The following is a 21,285-nucleotide window of genomic DNA, read 5'->3' as shown; positions in this document are numbered from 1 at the left end:
GGGAGCTGTCCGTCTTGTTATTAGACGTCTTCGGTTTTAGTGAAAAGTGTCCAAAATACCGGCCACTACTCAAGTGGTTCGCTACCCTAGACATGAACGAAATGAGGAGAAACATCGCTTGCAACAGCTCGCTCGCTTATTTGAAACTCGCGGCGTTGGAAGCTATGGAATCGCTGCGTAAAAATGTGGAACCAAGGCATTTTACTTATGCGAACGGAAAGAGAGTTGTCGTGAGGATGTCAATCGCGGGCGAAACAAGCATCACGTACATACGCGTGTTCGACCTGCCACCAGAGCTACCAGATGCTGATTTATCATCGGTTCTTGGAGAGTTTGGAGAATTACAACATGTGGTACGGGAAAAGTTCCCACCAGACTTAGGCCTGGATTATATGTACACTGTAATGCGAGGAATATACATGGGTGTAAAAGCGACTATTCCGTCAGCGGTAGTTGTCGGTAATATGAAGGCCAGGATTTTCTACGAGTCTCTGAAAAATACCTGCTCTCTGTGTCAAGGATTGGGTTATTGGAGGGATTCTTACCCTCTGCGCCAAGGCCGGAATAAGAAGGAGAAGAAACAAAGAAACTCGGGATCCAATTAATATGCTGACATCGTTTCTGGGAAAGGAACTACTTCGGATGAACAAAAATTTGCGGAAGTCTCGAAGGACACCATCTTCGAAGTTTTGGAAGAAGATGAGGAAGTTTTTGTTAACCAGCCGCCGTAGGAAGAAGACCAGATGCAGCAAATCGCGTGTAATACAGAGGTCGTTTCTGAGAAAGAAAGGCGGCAAAAGGAAGGCTTAGAAACACTGGAAGAGGTTGAAAGCTATCACGGCAGCGATGCTGAACCCACAAGCCAGCCAACGGCGAGCACAATTCGCGGCCGCAGTATCTGGTTCTGGCTCCAGTTCCGGTTCCGGGTCCAGGATAAAAGTTCCCCGTCGGACTCGCTACTGAATATTTATTGATAGTTTTTAGTACAACAAATTGTTATCTAGGTTTTCGGCTCGGTAGAGGTTTTAGTAAACAAGTGAGCCTATAAATTAAACGAACTGGCAAAAATAAGCTATTGAAAATGATTCATGTACAGAATAGCTAAATCACATAACAATCAAGGTTCCACAAAAATGTGAACACAGGAGGTTTACAGGTACTCCTAGTGGCAATCGATTGTTTAGTACCAACGGTTTCGGCTATGTAAGAAGCACATTGAAAACCCCTTAAAAAAGTAATACTAAACTAACTTTTTTTTTAACTGAAAAGCCTAAACTCATTTGTAGATATCTATGAACTAGATGAGATATAAATTTTATAATCATAATGACGTGTAGAAGTTGCTCATATGGAATTACAATTTGGTCCGCGTATAACCAATTTCACCCCGATTTACGGTACTTATAGGCATATGTGCCTGAGGGTTGCGAGCTCATACTTCAGAAGTTACGTACTATGTAGTGGACCTGGTATACATAGTGAACCACTTCCGAAGTTAGGTCCGACGCATGGATTTGTAGAATAATCCATTATCGCTAGTCAAAATGTCGGGGTTTTAAGGTGAAACATCAATACCATTGCCATTTTGCATACAAACTTTAGAGGCACAAATATGATGAACGAAACATCAAACAAAGCCGCACTTGTTCATACTGGCTTTGCTCAATTGCAAAAAGAGACAGTTTTTCCAAATCGAGAGCTTTTGTTTACGAATTTTCAATCTCTTGAAACGTGAATAGGGGACCAAGTCGGCCATTGTGACCGCCATATTTGAATTCTCTGACGTTTCTCCTTAACTTGATTGATAAACTATAATATCGTGGTAACAAACCCAACAAATGTTGTTCATCGAAAACTAGGCTATAGTTTATGAAAATTTGAACATTTATTATGATAAACGCTCTAACAAAATTATAGTTTTCTAGCATTTAGAATGGTTATTAAACGTTATGGAAACCAGACAAGAAAACCGACAATGACTATAGTCTACTTTGAAAAATAAAACAAGTTATCGCATGAAAAAGCTGAACATTCTATGAGCTCAAACATATAATTTAATTATATTAAACAAACAAATTTGACATGTAAAATTTTGCAAAGCATCAAAACAAACACACTAAATGTCCAATTAACGCGGAGTTCCGACAGGACATGGTACTACACCTTCGACCGGTGCAATCTCGTCTCAAAGAAAGTCATCTCATCTTAAGCCCAGCGCTCCTATCAGCCGAACGCGTCAGGATGAGAAAGGTACGTTTACGCAAGACTCTATTTTTAGAACCCCGACTGCATAGCCTACTGCTGCTGCCCACACATGTGTAAGCGGTGGCTTTGCTTCCACATATTGAGTACAGGCTGACTGGCGACGGCGGCAGTCGCGGCGCTGTTGATTAAAGTACCTTACATACAATAAATTACCGCGGCGCACAGCGAACTTCCAAAGAGAGTTTTATCGGCGCTCGCGGTTCACCGCGGTGGAGCGATTTTTCCTTTTGGGGGTGAAAAAGTTGTTGTAACCCGGCCTGCTGGTCCATTCGATCGCGTTCGATGATCGACCGGGAGTCGCGGAGTCTGTGAGTGTACCACAGCCTACTTGGGCTGGATGCGAGATGATGTGCGAGCGCGATGACCGCGCGTCGCCGGCGCTGAGAATTTCGCGAGATTTGTCGATGAACCAGGTGAGTCGCGCGCGATTCATGCACGCTCGTTTGAGAGAAGAAAGATAGTTCATTTTTCGCATCGTTTAGCATGGAGCCGGTGTGGCGTTCCGTCGGTCGAGCCTAAGTGGACAATTTTTAGTTCGTTTTGTGTCACCGGTAATAGCAGTCGTCGTCGTCAGTTCTAGTGCGCTGGCGCTGAGCTTGTTGTAACAGTCTCATTCCATGTTTTGGGCGGTGGAGTACTGTGTGTCCGTCTGACTGTCGCCTCACGCAAGGTACGTAGGTGTTGGATGTTCCCACTCAGTCTCTCTCGCGTGCGCGGGATTTGCTCTCGAGTTGGATCCGTCTGTCCGTAGATTGAAAAGACCTTCGCGCGACAGTCGTCGAGTTCGCGCGTTGATATTTAATTGAATGAATTTTAAAAACTCCGCTTAGTTACGTCGGACTCGTGGAACAGTGAACAAGTGATCTCTCTCCGGACTTGCCGTGGCAGCTCGCGCAGCTAGTGTATAGTGTACCTAACAGCCTCCTACTAAGAAGATTGAGGAAAAAGTGATACTTACTTTTATGGTGTTTTTTTGTGGTGCGACTGAAACGGATTACCTCATCATAGCAATCCGAGAAAAGTTGTGGGTGAAAAAGGCAAATAACAGAGCAGGCAGAGAATTATTGAAATTAATCAACCAATGCCTACTATGCACGGCATGTGATGCAAAGTTCTCGGGCATAAGTGTTTAAGTGAATCTAATAGGCCTGTAAAGCGAGCACAAGTGATTGAAAATTGATTATTCTCATTAGCGTGAAAGTGTGTTCAAGATGGGGATAAAGAAGCGAGATGAACGGGATAAGTTGAAGAGTCAGAATCTGATTGACTCGGAAAAATCTGTGCACTTCGTTACTGGCAGTACGGAGCAAGGTGTAACTGGGGTGGCTGCTGTAGCGGATGTACAACAACAGCAAGGTTCTTCCACGATGTATAGCAGTAGCAGTACCAGCAGTACTAGCAGTAAAATGCAATCAGCTTCGTCCAGTTCGACCAGCAAAAGTGTAATTGAACATGTGGCTGCTAGTGGCGCACACGATGTGTCGCAAAAAATGAGTGAATCGAAGTCTAGCACAAGTGGTAAAGAATCGCAGCAGGGTCAAAAGTTTAGTGACTCGACCGGTCAGGTCGCCCAAATCGGATCGAAGCAAATCGAAAATATAATTCAAGAAATAAAGTATATAGCCAGTGACACGGTTGACTCCACAAAGCGTATTTCGACCGTTCAGAAAATCAGTGACAGTTCCAAATGTGACAAGGAATTGCGCGAAGCCTTGACCAATTTTGATGAGGTAGCAAAAGCAACAATATCAGACATTCAAGGATCCACGAAAAGCCATACCAGTGAAAAAATGAGTGTGTCAAACGTACAAAAAAGCATGTCCAGTAGCAAAATGGTACAAAGTAGCAGTGCCAGTTCCACAGTTAGCAGCAGTGCCATAAAGCAGTCGTCAATGAGCAGTAGTGAGAAAATGATAAGTGATCAAAGTTCTTCTAGTGCGCATCATGCAAGCAGTTCCGTAATGAAGTCAAGTAATGTAAGCTCATCGAAGACACAATCATCGTCCACGTCCAAATCGTTCCTGGATTCCTCAACATTCCTGTCAGATAGTGCCGACGTACAAAAGTTAACGTCAGATTCCAATTTAAAAGACACAAAGCTGACCATCGGAGGTCAGCTGCGGGACTTTGGAGGAGATCATTCCGTTTTACAACAGTCTAGCACTTTTCACGTCGATGGTTCAGGTGGAAAGCGCTACGCAGACAGTCAAAGTTATTCGATGGCGGAGAAGAATGCTCCGACAACAGAGGTTACGTATGATTCAGCTGGTAACAAAATCACTAGCACGAAATCATCGTCAGCATCTGCCCAAGGATTTACGTCCTCAACATTCCAAACTAGTGGTGGAACATATGCAGCACCCTCTGGTGGAAATGTGGTTCAAAGCAGTTCTTCAGCCCACGATACGAACCACGCTACGTCCAGCTCTTCCACGTACATGTCTTCATCGGCAGCCGATCAGAGGGTCTCATCGAGCTCCACAAAATCAACCAGTACCCTTCAGAACAACAACCTGAAGAGTTCTGTCATAGATTCCACCTCTCTGGAGAACTACAAAATCCAAGATTCTAGTCCGCTTGTGGGTAGCAATATGTTGACTAAAGACGTTTCAGCGCATACCATCACAAGCCTGTCATCTGCGCATGATTCCCTCGGGAACACGATTCAGAGCACACAGCTTGCAACCGAATCAACGCAGGACAGTTCCTCACACCAGAAGCAACACGCGGAAACGACCAAAACGTACGAAAGCTCTTCCCATTTCGAGAAAATGGACGAGAAAAGTAGTTCTCGTAAGAAGGTCACCGATTATTACGAACAGCGCGAATCCAACGCCGCAATCCTAAAGCGCAAGACCTACGACGAGAAGGTCAAGCGGTTGAGCCTGATCGACCAGAAGATCGTTCCCAAAGACGTGATTATCCAGGACATTGAGGATGACGTAACGAATGTCACGAGAACATCTTTCGAAGCGAAACTGTTTAATCCGAAAACGAAACGTTGGGAGCTGGTCGACCAGAAGACCATCCTTGAGAAGGACATCACCGTGGCCATTCCTGAGGAAATCGTCCACGAACTGGAGGTCGAGCGACCCGAGCTGGCCAACATCACCACAACGATCCAGCTGACCAAGGTAGGTCCTAGAAGGTTGATTCTTAGTTCTAACGATGGTTTCTGATAAGTATATTCTAATGTCCAGGTCTACGATGCGAAAACTAAGCAATGGACGACGGTAGACCAGAAAAAGCACACAGATGTGCTGGAAAAAATCAGTTACCTTGAAGAAAGCAGTGGTCGCACCGAGTTGAACGAGTCTGAGCGGATTAAGAACCTTCAGTCTCGCGATACAGTTGTGAGTATTGAAGTTTGAGAAGGCATAGAGCGCAACATTGACTCACTCTTTCTTACAGGACAAAGTCATCATCAAAGATCGCAGCGATCTTAGCAAATTGAATCGGCAAACCGAGAAAGTCACCAAGGAGCAATGCATCTGTGAGATCTGTACCTGTGGGTGAGTATTTCTTCCGACGACCACGCAAATGAATTCTCCCCCGAGAAACATTCACGCTCCGACGTCTCTGACTCAAGTGCCGGGCCGGCGACGAAGTCGCGCGCGCCCGGGCACCTCGGCAAAAACCTGTTTCTCCTACTGAACTGCAGCAGTGCACGCTATACATTGAACAGCACTCCCGTAGATGGTCAATTGAGATCGCCTTCCTTCGTTCGTTCGTATGTGCCTACATACGTCGCGTGTTGTTAATTTACATTTCAGTACGATCGGTCGGGCACAGGGCAGAAGGCGGCATGACATCATCGTCCGTCATCTCGCTCAGGTCGTCGGCAGGCATGTCGTCATCGTTCAGGTTTTCTGTTTTGTTTACTCATTCTTTGGTCGACGTGTATTTGGGTGTCGATGTGGATGGGTGTATTTATGCGCCGGCTGCAACCATGCTTGAAGCATAACTTTTGCAGCATAATCCATGCGCTGAAGTGGAGAAAAATAATGGTTGTTATCTTTTAACCATTGTACAGGGATGATCAACTAGTTGTGTAACAATGGCCCGAATTTGGGCAATATTGGGTTATTCTACTTTAAGTTGTTCTGTATAATGTATCTTTGAATTTTAGTTCATTGAATGCAATTTGATCCTTCATGACTACCTAGTATAATAAGCTAAAACGTTTGAGTTATCTTAAAACCTCGCTTTAATTTGTTGACAAGGAACAACATTATAGCGATTAGGTTTTTTTTAATAAACCAAAACTTCAACATCGTTCCAAAATTCAAGATTATAATTTTAGTTCAATTAAATTGCATCTGATTGACTTGAATATATATATGTATGTATGTCCTGAATGGCAAACAAAACAGCCGGCAATAAATTGAAAAAGTAGTGAGATACATGTGAAAATTAGAACAATTTTCTGATATGTCGTTAAATAACGTCATTTACTTTTACTTCTTTTCTCTCATAGAAAATGTAAAGCTAAGTCAAATGCTTTCCAATGTTCCATATATGTATGTGTTGGCCAGGAACTGTTGTTTCGGACGATCCAATGAGCGAAACTCGTTTTATTATTTTTAAGTTTGCTTTTAGCTGTAATTATATTTAATTATTTAGTTTAAGTTCAACATACATAGTTTTTAAGTTCATATTACATATTCAATTCATTATCTATCAATATTAGTTAGTTATTTGTATGTTAGTTCAGTACAATTTTATTTATTATTATCTTACATTTCTAGTCCCTTTTGCTGTCCTGTCCTGTCCAACAATTCATTTATAAATCCGAAGTTTACTGTGTAGCGTGTGTGTCGTGTGGCTCCAGTTTAACTACTGTTGGTGTAGCTGCGAACGATTGGCTACGAAGTCGTCATTCTTCCTAGGAGTCGTTTCTCTCCCATCACTTGCCAGTACGCTCTCCTGGGAGAGAAATCGGGGTAATACAGCACCGTCCTGAACATTCCCCGACCCGTATTGCTCCGTGTCCTCACGAGCAGTAGCTGCTACTTCCAGGACGGTCAGTTTATCCATCGCACGTCGCAGAACGCCAGTTGATGCTTTTATATTTGCGCTACGACATCTTCCGTCCCACATGCACGTAGAACTCGTCCCCTGATCCATCCATTTCGTAATCGGTCTTCTACTACCATCACCAAGTCACCGGCCGAGACCGGTTTGGAATCAACGAACCACCTGAATCGTAGAGCAACCTTCTCATCGGTATGTTGAGTCGGAGGTTGATTCACAGCACTAGTGCTTAAAAGGAGGAGGCATATTGGCGTTAGTACCTCGTGTTCCGCGGTTTCTATCGGCATGTAGGTCAACGGCCTCGAATTTACCACAGACTCTGCTTTGAACAGCGGAATTACCAAAGATTCTTCATTCGACTTGCATTCGGAAAATAGCCCATCCAAAGCACACTTAATTGACCGAACCATGCGCTTCCAAGCACCCCCCATATGTGGTACCGCCGGTGCATTGAAGCGCCTGTGGATTACGGTGTTGATGAATGCAGAAGCCAAATCGTTGTTGATTCCCTGAATCTGTTCTCGCAATTTGCCATCTGAACTTGAAGAAGTGTGGATCATGAAGCTCCTCATTTGTTCCTCTGCGATGTCCCCGACCCGTGAGAGACCCTTTTTCGAACTTGACATCAAGTACCTTGTGTGGAGTTCAGCTTTCGCGTGGATTGGCGAGCAGATTACGCCAAAACTTGCAATTTCCACCGAATACGTATCCGGCGTCTTGGAGAGATCACTTCGAAAGATGAACCGCTGAGATCCACCACTGTTGGCAATCGGACGTTGGTGGTATCTAGAGATAACAAACGGAAGGGATGTCGGCAGAACTGGTCCTGCTAGCAGAGCAGAGTTGAGCTATTTACCATGTACCGCTGCCATGGCGTCCCAAGCAATCCACACTTCTCCAGATTTTTTGGGATGAGCTACTACTCCCAAGGGCAGATACCATGGTCTCTTGGGATCTGAGTTGGCGATCTCTTCCTGCTTGATTTTGTGAGCATATCCCTTCTCCACGTACTCGACTATCTGTTGTTTAAGATTCTCGAAAATCTCAGGATTTCGCAGTTCCAAAGATTGCAGTCGATGCACTGCCATGGGTTTGCTGTCCGGAAACTCGACATGGTCATATTTCCAGATCAGCCCTGTCTGGAACCGTCGAGAAGGTAGACGCACAGTCGTGTCCTCGAGGATTTTTATTGATCGCATCTCATCAGAACTTTTCAGTACCGGAGTTACGGCAACTCCTATGCTTTCCGCCAAGAAGCACTCTTCAATCACATCGTGTAACTCGTCGTCAGGCCGACGCTTTTTCTCACACAGAGGGCACTGGCAATGCTCTTCCAGGAGCAAACTTCGCACTGGGTAACTTCGTAACTGCGTCGTGTTTTGGTAACAGCTCACAAACAACGGCCACTCGACAGGATCGCCCGAAAAGAGTGGGAGTTCTTTGGGAACGATGTGTCTGGCAGCGAGTTGTTGAGATGTCGGAGCGTTGATCCACGGAGCAGCAGTCTGACCGAGGGTATAAGTTGAGTCGGACGTCGGAATAAGAATCGGAGGACCACTATTAACAGCGATTGATGACTCTGCTGGTAGCGTATGGCTTGAAACGGTTCGTACAGGGGCAAACGTTGACAATCCAGAAGACGATGCAATTGGGTTTTCAGCGAAGTGCACGAAAGGGGCAACTGTGGGGCGGACATGGGGTGTGCTTTTGTATGTTGGGTGAAACGTAGATGCACTGTGCCGAAGAGGATGGAGGGGCTTGCATGGTTCGGTTACTGAAGAAAGCTTTGGTACTTTAAACGTCACTGTGTATGTTCTTATGTGTGATAACGTATAATCAGAGCACGGCTGACTTACCGGAGTTACTGATACAGGTCCTTGACGCTCGGTAGGTAGTGCTTCGAGATCGGACGACTGACCGGCGTGGTAGGCGGTTTGATCCAGCGTTACCTGGCTCGGTTGCGGATCACTTACCACTACTGGCGTTGTAATCGGAACCTCCTGCTTCAAAGTGCTGGCTTCATGACTGGTGACTGGTTGACTTCCGCCCGTCGGTGGGTTTAATGACGATGGACCCACGGACTGCTGATTGGGCTTTGGCAGACAATGCTGTACACCACACAATTTCCGCTGAATCTCCTGCAAATCCACTGCGTATTGTCCTTCCGCTAGAGGTTGGAGAACGACGGGCACATCCCACGTCAGACTCCAGTCCAACGGGTCCTGGACTTGATATTCGGACTCATCTGGTTGTACGCAACTTGCCCCAGACAAGTGCCGCTTGGAAGCATCAAGTGGTAGGCTCGGATTGTGGCGGAAGGTGAACTCCGCTAGTTGACCGGACTTCGGAGTTGAAACGGCTACCGTAGATATCGATGGTTTTGGCTTGTGAACTGTCCCTGTTCGTGATTCGTCGTCGGCGGGGATTAGGGGCTGTCCATAAACCACGTGGTCATTTTTTTGGGACTTTTCAACCCCCCCCCCCCCCGCGTGGTCATTGGTCCATACAAAAAATTTTATTTGTCCATACAAAATGGTCATTGGCCTACCCCCCCCCTCATGACCACGTGGTTTATGGACAGCCCCTTACATAGTACCCGATGCCAGAAACAGAATTCGTGATGGGATCGTTCTGAAGCCACTGTTCCACCTTGTGGATATTCGACATCGAGTGGCGACTTCTTGCACAGCCTTCTTCTTGCTTCTTCAGCTGAGCCTGCATGAGGTCGTACTTCTTCACTAGATACACTTTCTCCCGCATAACCTTCTCCTCGGCTGCCTTCTCCAGCAGAACTCTTTCGTCGTCCAGTCGCTTCAACGCAAGGAGAATTCTCGCACGGGCAGTTGAACTAGAGGATCTTCTCGACAGCGATCGCGCCGGTGGGGTATCTTTCTCCATACAACGAACACACACAACGCAGTTCCCCGCGATAGTTCGTCTTGTTGAAGTACATGCGTGATGTATAGTCCGCAAACAATCACCGCACTGGCACATCTCTTGTTCGGTATCTATTGAACGACCGCAAACGCATGTGTATTAGACTGTCCCAAAAAAAAATCGATGTTCGAAAAGTCAAGGTGCTCAACCCTTAAATGAAAGATATGCATATTTGAAGCATTTTTGTAGAACATTTCGATTTTCTAAAAAATCGTTTAGAGGTTCCGCCAGGGCGATTTTTGAAAAATGACCCTTTATCATGAAAATTCTGAAAAAAACTATTTTTTTCGTAATATTTTTTCAACTTCTGATTTTTTTAAATATTTTTATATTTTCCTATTGACCTATAGGCATTCTTTAAGGGTATTAGTTTTTGAAATAATGTGTTTATATTGACAGCAGAACCTTTTTTGTGCTGATAAAAGGTCTATTTTTTAAGCATTTTTCTTCAAAATTTGCTAAAAAAACACATGTATTATTTTTTATTTTCAACCATGGAAATTTCATCTGATAGTACTATTGATATGCGTCATTTCTCTAAAAAAAGATTTAAAATATCTTGTGTATAAGCTGAGATATTACGCTTTTAGAGGATGGACAATTTTTCAAATATTTGCAAAACTTTGTACGTTGGACTTTGTGCCACCCTAATGTATGTATATTAATAAAGGTTAGGCTTAAAATAAAAGCTTTACTTGTTAGATGATTCAAACATGGATTGTTTTATATTCTGGGATGGTTAGCAGTAGATTCATGAAAGGCCTTTATGTGAATAACTACAACATTGACGGGTGTCGTGATTACTGGTAGCGACTTATTAAGTTCGAGATTATTTCATGGAATCCCCGACTACTGCGCCCTTTTTTTGTTAAGTAGGAATAATCATTCCATTCAGTGGTTACATAATGACGGTGAAATCAATATAAAAAACCTAATTAGGTTAAAATTGATTCAAACGAAATTTATAATATTAAACACAATATTTAGCTTTTGGGGAAGTACTTAGTTTTCTGATGTTTAAATGTTGATTCCTCAATGCTTCAAGATCTCAAATTCACGTGAAACCACAAATATGCTGAATTTTGTGTATACAAAATACAAATAATTTCTGATCGCAAGTTTGGGCGTGACATGGTAACCAAAATATTAAGAAGTGATCGGACAACGCAGCCCTTTGATTTACACGTGTGTTGCTGTCCGATCAGTTTTGTACATTTTAGTTGCCTTGCAGCGCCAAGATATGTGATCAGAAACGTTTTGTATTTCTCATACGCGAAATTCAGCATTATTTCTAGTTTTGTGTCAAAATTTGAACTCATTTCATTGAAGAAAATGTAGTTATAGCATCTCAAAGTTGGCAATTTTGTATGACAAACGGCGTTTGTCCAATCAACTTTGCACCACAATGCCGAATTACATATGAAATCGTCCAATTTGAAAATTGTGCCTTTACCTTGAGACTTACTGATGCATTCATTTGTCTGAAGTTTTGCTTTTTGATAGAGCTTAAGAATTGAATTTTCAAATCTGTGGGAAGTTCTGGACTTCCTAAGTCGTGATTTGAATGTGATTACAAGACCTTGTCTAAAATTTAACAGAGAAACAGCATTTTTCACAATTTACACATTTTTTTTTGTAATTTAAATGCATACATATTCCTTCCATACTGTTTTTCATTCTAAATTTGTGTTGAAATTAAAAAAAAAGAGTTGATTCTACCTGTAATGTTTAAGAGAAAAAATCACTTATTTCTACGAAAACTAAATTTGGTCTACTATATAAAAAGCCCATTTCGAATCTATCTTGAATTTATTAGGTTTTTTATTGATTTCATCACCATGACGTAATCTCTGAACTGAATGATTATACCTACTTAACAAAAAAGGGCGCAGTTGTCAGGGATTCCATGAAATAATCTCGAACTTAATACGTCGCTACCAGTAATCACGACACTCGTCAATGTTGTAGTTATTCACATAAAAGCCTTTCATGAATCTACTGCCAACCATCCCAGAATATAAAACAATCCATGTTTGAACCATCTAACAAGTAAAGCTTTTATTTCAAGCCTAACCTTCATTAATATACATACATTAGGGTGGCACAAGGGGGTGGAAGCTCAGGTAAAATATTATCTCCTGGGCGCCCATTAAAAACACAACCCCCGGCGAAGACTGGCGCTCGAGGCTAGCTATTTAGCACTGTAGTTGGAGGAAATGCCAATGTAGAACCCGTAGCTTCCGGGAAGGTAAGCCCAGCTCCCTGGGTTAGTGGGTTGGTGTCAGGCCCTGCGCGCTAGCCGTAAAAAAGACTAGCACCGGAAAATCAACAAGAGAAGAATGCGAACCGATACCAATGGCGACGACCACAGCGACGAAAAGGGACTTGCGATTGGAAGCTCGGTACGTGGAACTGCAGATCTCTCAACTTCATCGGGAGCACCCGCATACTCGCCGATATACTGAAGGACCGCGGGTTCGGAATCGTAGCGCTGCAGGAGGTGTGTTGGACAGGATCTATGGTGCGAACGTTTAGAGGTAATCATACCATCTACCAGAGTTGCGGCAACACACGTGAGCTGGGAACAGCTTTTATAGTGATGGGCGACATGCAGAGGCGCGTGATCGGTTGGTGGCCGATCGACGAAAGAATGTGCAGGTTGAGGATCAAGGGCCGATTCTTCAACATTAGCATAATAAACGTGCACAGCCCTCACTCCGGAAGCACTGATGATGACAAAGACGCATTTTACGCGCAGCTCGAACGCGAGTACGACCGCTGCCCAAACCACAACGTCAAGATCATCATAGGGGATCTAAACGCTCAGGTAGGCCAGGAGGAGGAATTCAGACCGACGATTGGAAAGTTCAGCGCCCACCAGCTGACGAACGAAAATGGCCTACGCCTCATCGATTTCGCCGCCTCCAAGAACATGGCCATTCGTAGCACCTTCTTCCAGCACAGCCTTCCGTATCGTTACACCTGGAGATCACCACAACAAACGGAATCGCAAATCGACCACGTTCTGATTGATGGACGGCACTTCTCCGACATTATCGACGTCAGGACCTATCGTGGCGCTAATATTGACTCCGATCACTACCTGGTGATGGTTAAACTGCGCCCAAAACCCTCCGTTATTAACAATGTACATTACCGGCGGCCGCCCCGGTACGATCTAGAGCGACTGAAGCAACCGGATGTCGCCACCGCATACGCGCAGAATCTCGAGGCAGCGTTACCGGACGAGGGTGTGCTCGATGTGGCCCCTCTAGAGGACTGCTGGAGTACAGTGAAAGCAGCCATCAACAACGCAGCCGAGAGCACTATCGGGTACGTAGAACGGAGTCGACGAAATGATTGGTTCGACGAGGAGTGTAGAGCGGTTCTGGAGAAGAAGGATACAGCGCGGGCGGTAATGCTGCAGCACGGAACCCGACAGAATGTGGAGCGATACAGACAGAAGCGGAAGCAGCAGACCCGTCTCTTCCGGGAGAAAAAGCGCCGCCTGGAAGAAGCGGAGTGCGAGGAAATGGAACTGCTGTGCCGTTCACAGGAAACACGCAAGTTCTACCAGAAGCTCAACGCATCCCGCAAAGGCTACGTGCCGCAAGCCGAAATATGCAGGGATAAGGAAGGGAGCCTCCTGACGGACAAACGTGAGGTGATCGAAAGGTGGAAGCAGCACTTCGACGAGCACCTGAATGGCGAAGAGAATGTAGGCACGGAGGACCAAGGCAGCGGAGGAAATGACTATGTTGGTGCAGCAGAGGACGGGAACGAACCAACTCCCACGCTGAGGGAAGTTAAGGATGCCATCCACCAGCTGAAAAACAACAAAGCGGCTGGTAAGGACGGTATCGCAGCAGAACTCATCAAGATGGGCCCGGAAAAGTTGGCCACCTGTCTGCACCAGTTAGTAGTCAAGATCTGGGAAACCTAACAGCTACCGGAGGAGTGGAAGGAAGGGATAATCTGTCCCATCCACAAGAAAGGCGACAAGTTAATGTGTGAGAACTTTCGAGCGATCACCGTTTTGAATGCCGCCTACAAAGTGCTATCTCAGATCATCTTCCGTCGTCTTTCACCTAAAGTAAATGAGTTCGTGGGAAGTTACCAAGCCGGTTTCATTGACAGCCGGTCGACAACGGACCAGATCCGTACGGCAAATCCTCCAGAAATGCCGTGAATACCAGGTCCCAACGCATCACCTGTTCATCGACTTCAAAGCGGCATACGACAGTATCGACCGCACAGAGCTATGGAAAATTATGGACGAGAACAGCTTCCCCGGGAAGCTGACTAGACTGATAAGAGCAACGATGGACGGTGTGCAGAACAGCGTAAGGATTTCGGGTGAGCTATTCAGTTCATTTGAATCTCGACGGGACTACGACAAGGTGATGGACTTTCCTGCCTACTATTCAACATCGCCCTGGAAGGTGTTATGCGACGAGCCGGGCTCAACAGCCGGGGTACGATCTTCACGAAATCCAGCCAATTTGTCTGTTTTGCGGATGACATGGATATTATTGCCAGAACATTTGGAACGGTGGCAGAACAGTACACCCGCCTGAAACGTGAAGCAGCAAAGGTCGGACTGGTGGTGAATGCGGCTAAGACAAAGTACATGCTGGTAGGTGGGACTGAGCGAGACAGGACAAGCCTTGGCAGCAATGTTACGATAGACGGGGATACTTTCGAGGTGGTAGAAGAATTCGTCTACCTCGGTTCCTTGCTAACGGCTGACAATAACGTGAGCCGTGAAATGCGAAGGCGCATCATCAGTGGAAGTCGTGCCTACTATGGGCTCCAGAAGAAACTGCGGTCAAAAAAGATTCACCCCCGCACCAAATGTACCATGTACAAGACGTTAATAAGACCGGTGGTTCTCTACGGACACGAGACATGGACGATGCTCGAGGAGGACCTGCAAGCACTCGGAGTTTTCGAGCGACGGGTGCTAAGGACGATCTTCGGCGGTGTGCAGGAGAACGCTGTGTGGCGGAGAAGGATGAACCACGAGCTCGCTGCACTTTACGGCGAACACAGTATCCAGAAAGTGGCCAAAGCTGGAAGGATACGATGGGCAGGGCATGTTGCAAGAATGCCGGACAACAACCCTGCAAAGTTGGTGTTTGCTAACCATCCGGTTGGTACAAGAAGGCGTGGAGCGCAGAGAGCACGATGGGCGGACCAGGTGGAGCGTGATCTGGCGAGTGTTGGGCGTGACCGAGGATGGAGAGCTGCAGCTGCAAATCGAGTATTATGGCGGCAAATTGTTGATTCAGTATTATCATGAATTTGATGTGTACTAAATAAATGAATGAAAATGAATTAGGGTGGCACAAAGACCAACGTACAAAGTTTTGCAAATATTTGAAAAATTGTCCATTCTTGAAAAGCGTAATATCTCAGCTTATAGACAAGATATTTTAAATCTTTTTTTAGAGAAATGACGCATACGAATAGTACTATCAGATGAAATTTCCATGGTTGAAAATAAAAATTTGTACATGTGTTTTTTTAGCAAATTTTGAAGAAAAATGCTTAAAAAATAGACATTTTATCAGCACAAAAAAGGTTCTGCTGTCAATATAAACACATTATTTCAAAAACTAATACCCATAAAGAATGCCTATAGGTCCATAGGGAAATATAAAAATATTTAAAAAATTCAGATGTTGAAAAAATATTACGAAAAAAATATTTTTTTCAGAATTTTCATGAAAAAGGGTCATTTTTCAAAAATCGCCCTGGCGGAACCTCTACACGATTTTTTAGAAAATCGAAATGTTCTACAAAAACGCTTCAAATATGCATATCTTTCATTTAAGGGTTGAGCACCTTGACTTTTCGAACATCGATTTTTTTTGGGACAGTCTAATGTGTATCTGGCCGCCATTGCGAACTGCTGCTACCGCGTGGTGATGATTGAAACGGTCGAAATGGATAATTATTCCCTTCGCAGTTAGAAATCTAAAAGTTTGTTGGCCAGGAACTGTTGTTTCGGACGATCCAATGAGCGAAACTCGTTTTATTATTTTTGAGTTTCCTTTTAGCTGTAATTATATTTAATTATTTAGTTTAAGTTCAACATACATAGTTTTTAAGTTCATATTACATATTCAATTCATTATCTATCAATATTAGTTAGTTATTTGTATGTTAGTTCAGTACAATTTTATTTATTATCTTACATTTCTAGTCCCTTTTGCTGTCCTGTCCTGTCCAACAATTCATTTATAAATCCGATGTTTACTGTGTAGCGTGTGTGTCGTGTGGCTCCAGTTTAACTACTGTTGGTGTAGCTGCGAACGATTGGCTACGAAGTCGTCATTCTTCCTAGGAGTCGTTTCTCTCCCATCACTTGCCAGTACGCTCTCCTGGGAGAGAAATCGGGGTAATACAGCACCGTCCTGAACAGTATGAATCATGGATGTTCAAAGTTTCATTTTATTCGGTTCATTGAGTCCGAACATATGTACAAAAGTTAAAAAATGACTTTCACATAATTATGCATTTCGACAATGATTTTTCATAAGGGCCTAACTGACTTGATCGATTTCTCTTCGTCGACTCTCTCTTTCGCTAATAACTTGATCAAAACAAACAAAACCATTTATTCATTCATTTATTTATTTAGTATTACATCAAATTCAAGATAAAAGTGAATCAACAATACATATTTCTCCATAATACACGGTTCGTGGCTGCCGCTCTCCATCCTCGGTCGCGCCCGATGCTCGCCAAATCACGCTCCACCTGGTCCACTCATCGTGCTCTCTGCGCTCCACGCCTTCTTGTGCCAACCAGATCAGTTGCAAACACCAGCTTTGCAGTATCTTTCCGACTTTGGCCACCTTCTGGATGCTGGGTTCGCCGTAAAGTGCAGCGAGCTCGAGGTTCATTCTTCTCCTCCACACACCGTTCTCCTGCACACCGCCGAAGATCGTCCTTAGCACGCGTCGCTCGAAAACTCCGAGTGCTTGCAGGTCCTCCTCGAGCATGGTCCATGTCTCGTGCCCGTAGAGGATAACCGGTCTTATCAGCGTTTTGTACATGGTGCATTTGGAGCGTGGGTGAATCTTTTTCGACCGCAGTTTCTTCTGGAGCCCGTAGTAGGCCCGACTTCCGCTGATGATGCGCCTTCGTATTTCACGGCTCACGTTGTTGTCAGCCGTCAGTAAGGATCCGAGGTAGATGAATTCCTCCACCACCTCGAAAGTATCCCCGTCTATCGTAACATTACTACCCAGACGGATCCGGTCGTTTTCGGTTCCGCCTACCAGCATGTACTTTGTTTTTGAGGCATTCACCACTAGTCCGACCTTTTCTGCTTCGCGTTTCAGGCAGCTGTACAGCTCTACCACCGTTCCAAATGTTCTGGCAATAATGTCCATGTCGTCCGCAAAGCACACAAATTGTCCGGATTTTGTGAAAATCGTTCCCCGGCTGTTGAGCCCGGCTCGTCGCATCACACCTTCCAGAGCGATGTTGAAGAGTAGGCATGAGAGTCCATCACCTTGTCGCAGTCCCCGGCGAGATTCGAATGAACTAGATAGTTCACCCGAAACCCTTACGCAGTTTTGCACACCGTCAATCGTTGCTTTAATCAGTCTAGTCAGCTTCCCAGGAAAGCCGTTTTCGTACATGATTCTCCATAGCTCTGCGCGGCCGATACTGTCGTATGCCGCTTTGAAGTCGATGAACAGGTGATGCTTTGAGACCTGGTATTCACGGCATTTCTGGAGGATTTACCGTACGGTGAAGATCTGGTCCGTTGTCGATCGGCCATCGATGAAACCGGCTTGATAACTTCCCACGAACTCATTCGTTTAAGGTGACAGACAACAGAAGATGATCTGGGATAGCACTTTGTAGGCAGCATTCAAAATAGTGATCGCCCTGAAGTTCTCACATTCCAAATGGTCGCCTTTCTTGTGAATGGGGCAGATTACCCCTTCCTTCCACTCCTCCGGTAGCTGTTCGGTTTCCCATATCCTGACTATCAGCCGATGCAGACAGGTGGCCAACTTTTCTGGGCCCATCTTGATGAGTTCAGCTGCGATACGATCCTTACCAGCTGCTTTGTTGGTTTTGAGCTGGTGAATGGCATCCTTAACTTCCCTCAGCGTGGGAGTTGGTTCATTTCCGTCCTCCGCTGCACTGGCGTCGTCGTTTCCTCCGTTGCCGTGGGTTCCCGTGCCTACGTTCTCCACGCCGTTCAGGTGCTGATCGAAGTTCTGCTTCCACCTTTCGATCACCTCACGTCCGTCCGTCAAGAGGCCTCCGTCTTTATCCCTGCATATTTCGGCTCGCGGCACGAAGCCGTTGCGGGATGCTTTGAGCTTCTGATAGAACTTCCGTGTTTCTTGGGAACGGCACAGCAGTTCCATTTCTTCACACTCCGCTTTTTCCAGGTGGCGCTTTTTCTCCCGAAAGAGGCGGGTCTGCTGTTTCCGCTTCTGTTTATAACGTTCCACGTTCTGTCGAGTCCCTTGCTGCAGCATTACCGCCCTCGCTGCATTCTTCTCCTCCAAAACCATTCTGCACTCTTCGTCGAACCATTCGTTCCGTCGATTCCTTTCCACGTACCCGATGGTGCTCTCGGCTGCATCGTTGATGGCTGCTTTCACTGTACTCCAGCAGTCCTCTAGAGGAGCCTCATCGAGCTCGCCCTCGTCTGGCAACGCGGCCTCGAGATTCTGCGCGTATGCTGAGGCGACATCCGGTTGCTTCAGTCGCTCTAGGTCGCCAGTATCGTACATTGTTGATGACGGAGAGTTTTGGGCGCAGTTTGACCATCACCAGATAGTGGTCATAGTCGATGTTGGCGCCACGGTAGGTCCTGACGTCGATAATGTCGGAGAAATGTCGTCCGTCAATCAGAACGTGGTCGATTTGAGATTATGTCTGCTGTGGTGATCTCCAGGTGTAACGATAAGGGAGGCTGTGTTGGAAAAAGGTGCTACGTATGGCCATATTTTTGGAGGCGGCGAAATCAATGAGTCGTAGGCCGTTTTCGTTCGTCTGCTGGGGAGCGCTGAACTTACCAATCGTCGGTCTGAATTCCTCCTCCTGGCCTACCTGAGCGTTCAAATTACCTATGATGATCTTGACGTCGTGGCTTAGGCAGCGATCGTACTCGCGTTCAAGCTGCGCGTAAAATGCGTCCTTGTCATCATCAGTACTTCCGGAGTGTGGGCTGTGCACGTTTATTATGCTGAAGTTGAACCTTGATCCTCAACCTGCACATTCTTTCGTCGATCGGCCACCAACCGATCACGCGCCTCTGCATATCATCCATCCCGATGAAAGCTGTTCCCTGCTCGCGTGTGTTGCCGCAGCTCTGGTAGATGGTATGATTACCTCTAAAAGTTCGCACCATGGATCCTGTCCAACACACCTCCTGCAGCGCTACGATACCGAACCCGCAATTGTTTTTACGGCTGGCTCGTAGGGCCTGACACCAACCCCCTACTTTCCGGAGGACCATAGTGTACAGTTGAGCTTAGAGTCCTTCCCTGGAACTCGGACGTAGATCAGCCCCTAACATGGGGATCAGGAGCTGTTGTGAGCCGCTCCTCCTGAAGAACAGAGGCTCAGGTTTACCGAAGCAAACCCCCCATCCCTGTCAGCCTACGACCAAAGTTCCCACCGGGGTTGGTTACCCGATCTTCCCTAAGGTTGCTCATAGTTTCCGGCTGGTATCGCGTGGAGGTAGGGATAGGAGTTGCTGGGCAGAGGCTAGTGGATCACAATGGAATCTGAATTGCGCAGCATACCCAGCCTTTACCGTGCCAACAAACAAAATCATTATTCTTTTTGTTCCTTTAGCAACATGTAGTCGTCTTCTTCGCATTTCAACCAAAAAAACTTTGGAAAAGTCAATACACATTCTGTGATAACACAAAACGAGGATCGATGAAGAGAACTCGAAAATGTCAGTTAGGCCCAAATGAAAAATCAGTGTCGATTTGACTAAAATCATTCTAACCGGGTTGCATACTTTAAGGCGTATCGGTGAGTTTTGAAAACAAAAATCAATCCGACTGATTGTTTTAATCTACTTTGCTTTTATGTAAATACATCTACAGAGATTCTTGACATCTTGTTGACATCTTGTTGCAATTATCGAATTTTGTTCGCTAAGTTAAACGTAAACATGTTGCAGTTATGGTCTACTGTATATTTTTTTCGGAACATCAATAAAGCTTAAAAACAGGTTGGTTTTGGTATTCTGAACTTTTAACAAAATTAGTACAGCCGTTTAGGAACTGTTCATAAACCACGGAGACCAATATTTGGCCATCTCAGAACGAAACCTCCCTCCCCCCCTCGTAGACTTTCCTTGGCGTGTGGACTTTTTTCCAGAACCCACACCAACCCAAATCCCTCAAAAAGTCTACGTGATTTAAAAACGGTCACGTAAGGGGAAGAAAATTCAAGTAAAAATAATTAAATATAAATTTTCAAGACTTTCAAGGGATTCTAACAAGTCTATCCTTAAATCCAGTAATTAAGGACTTCCGAAAGAATTATTTATTCACTTTTGATAAATTTTTCAATTTAAAACACTCCATAAGCTCGCTTGGTAGTTGATCTGCTCCAGCGGCATTGTTGTTTTTCAACCGGCCAACCTCCTCCTCAATCTCTTGAAGGTCAGGGGCCGGAAGTCTTTCGTCCTGTGCACATACTCCTAGATCTGTTACCACGCCACCTTCGGTACTTGCAACGTCGCCATTGAGGTGCTCATCGTAATGCTTCCGCCACCTCACGCTAGCTCGTGAGAATATTCCCGTGATTATCTCGGCACATGTCGGCTTGTGGCATAAAGCCTCTGCGCGAGTGGTTCAGCTTATCGTAGGACTTTCGTGTGTCCTTAGCGCGGTACAGCTCTTCCATCGCTTCGCGATCTCGTTCTTCCTGCTGGCGCTTCTTCATCCGGAAGACTGAGTTCTGTCTGTTCCGCGCCTGTTTGTAACGTGCCTCATTTGCTCTCGTACGGTGTCGCCCATGCTGCATTCTTCTTGTTTTTAAACTGTT

The 21,285-nt window shown here is 45.3% G+C and overlaps 1 protein-coding gene across 1 annotated transcript in view; it reads left to right on the top strand.

Moving 5' to 3' along the window:
* The first annotated feature begins 2,577 nt into the window (after positions 1-2,577).
* The window catches only part of LOC109427893 (titin), a 30,928-nt gene continuing 12,220 nt past the window's right edge, over positions 2,578-21,285 (top strand). The window contains exons 1-3 of the mRNA XM_019703499.3: positions 2,578-5,399; positions 5,466-5,618; positions 5,677-5,777. Of these exons, the coding sequence (XP_019559044.3) occupies positions 3,477-5,399; positions 5,466-5,618; positions 5,677-5,777 (2,177 nt within the window). The 5' untranslated portion in view covers positions 2,578-3,476. The remainder of the gene's footprint in view (positions 5,400-5,465; positions 5,619-5,676; positions 5,778-21,285) is intronic.

This window comes from Aedes albopictus, chromosome 2 (genome assembly GCF_035046485.1).
Source record: "Aedes albopictus strain Foshan chromosome 2, AalbF5, whole genome shotgun sequence".
Taxonomy (NCBI): domain Eukaryota; kingdom Metazoa; phylum Arthropoda; class Insecta; order Diptera; family Culicidae; genus Aedes; species Aedes albopictus.
Note: the sequence above shows the minus strand (reverse complement) of the source record. Positions and strands in the feature narration are given on the sequence as shown.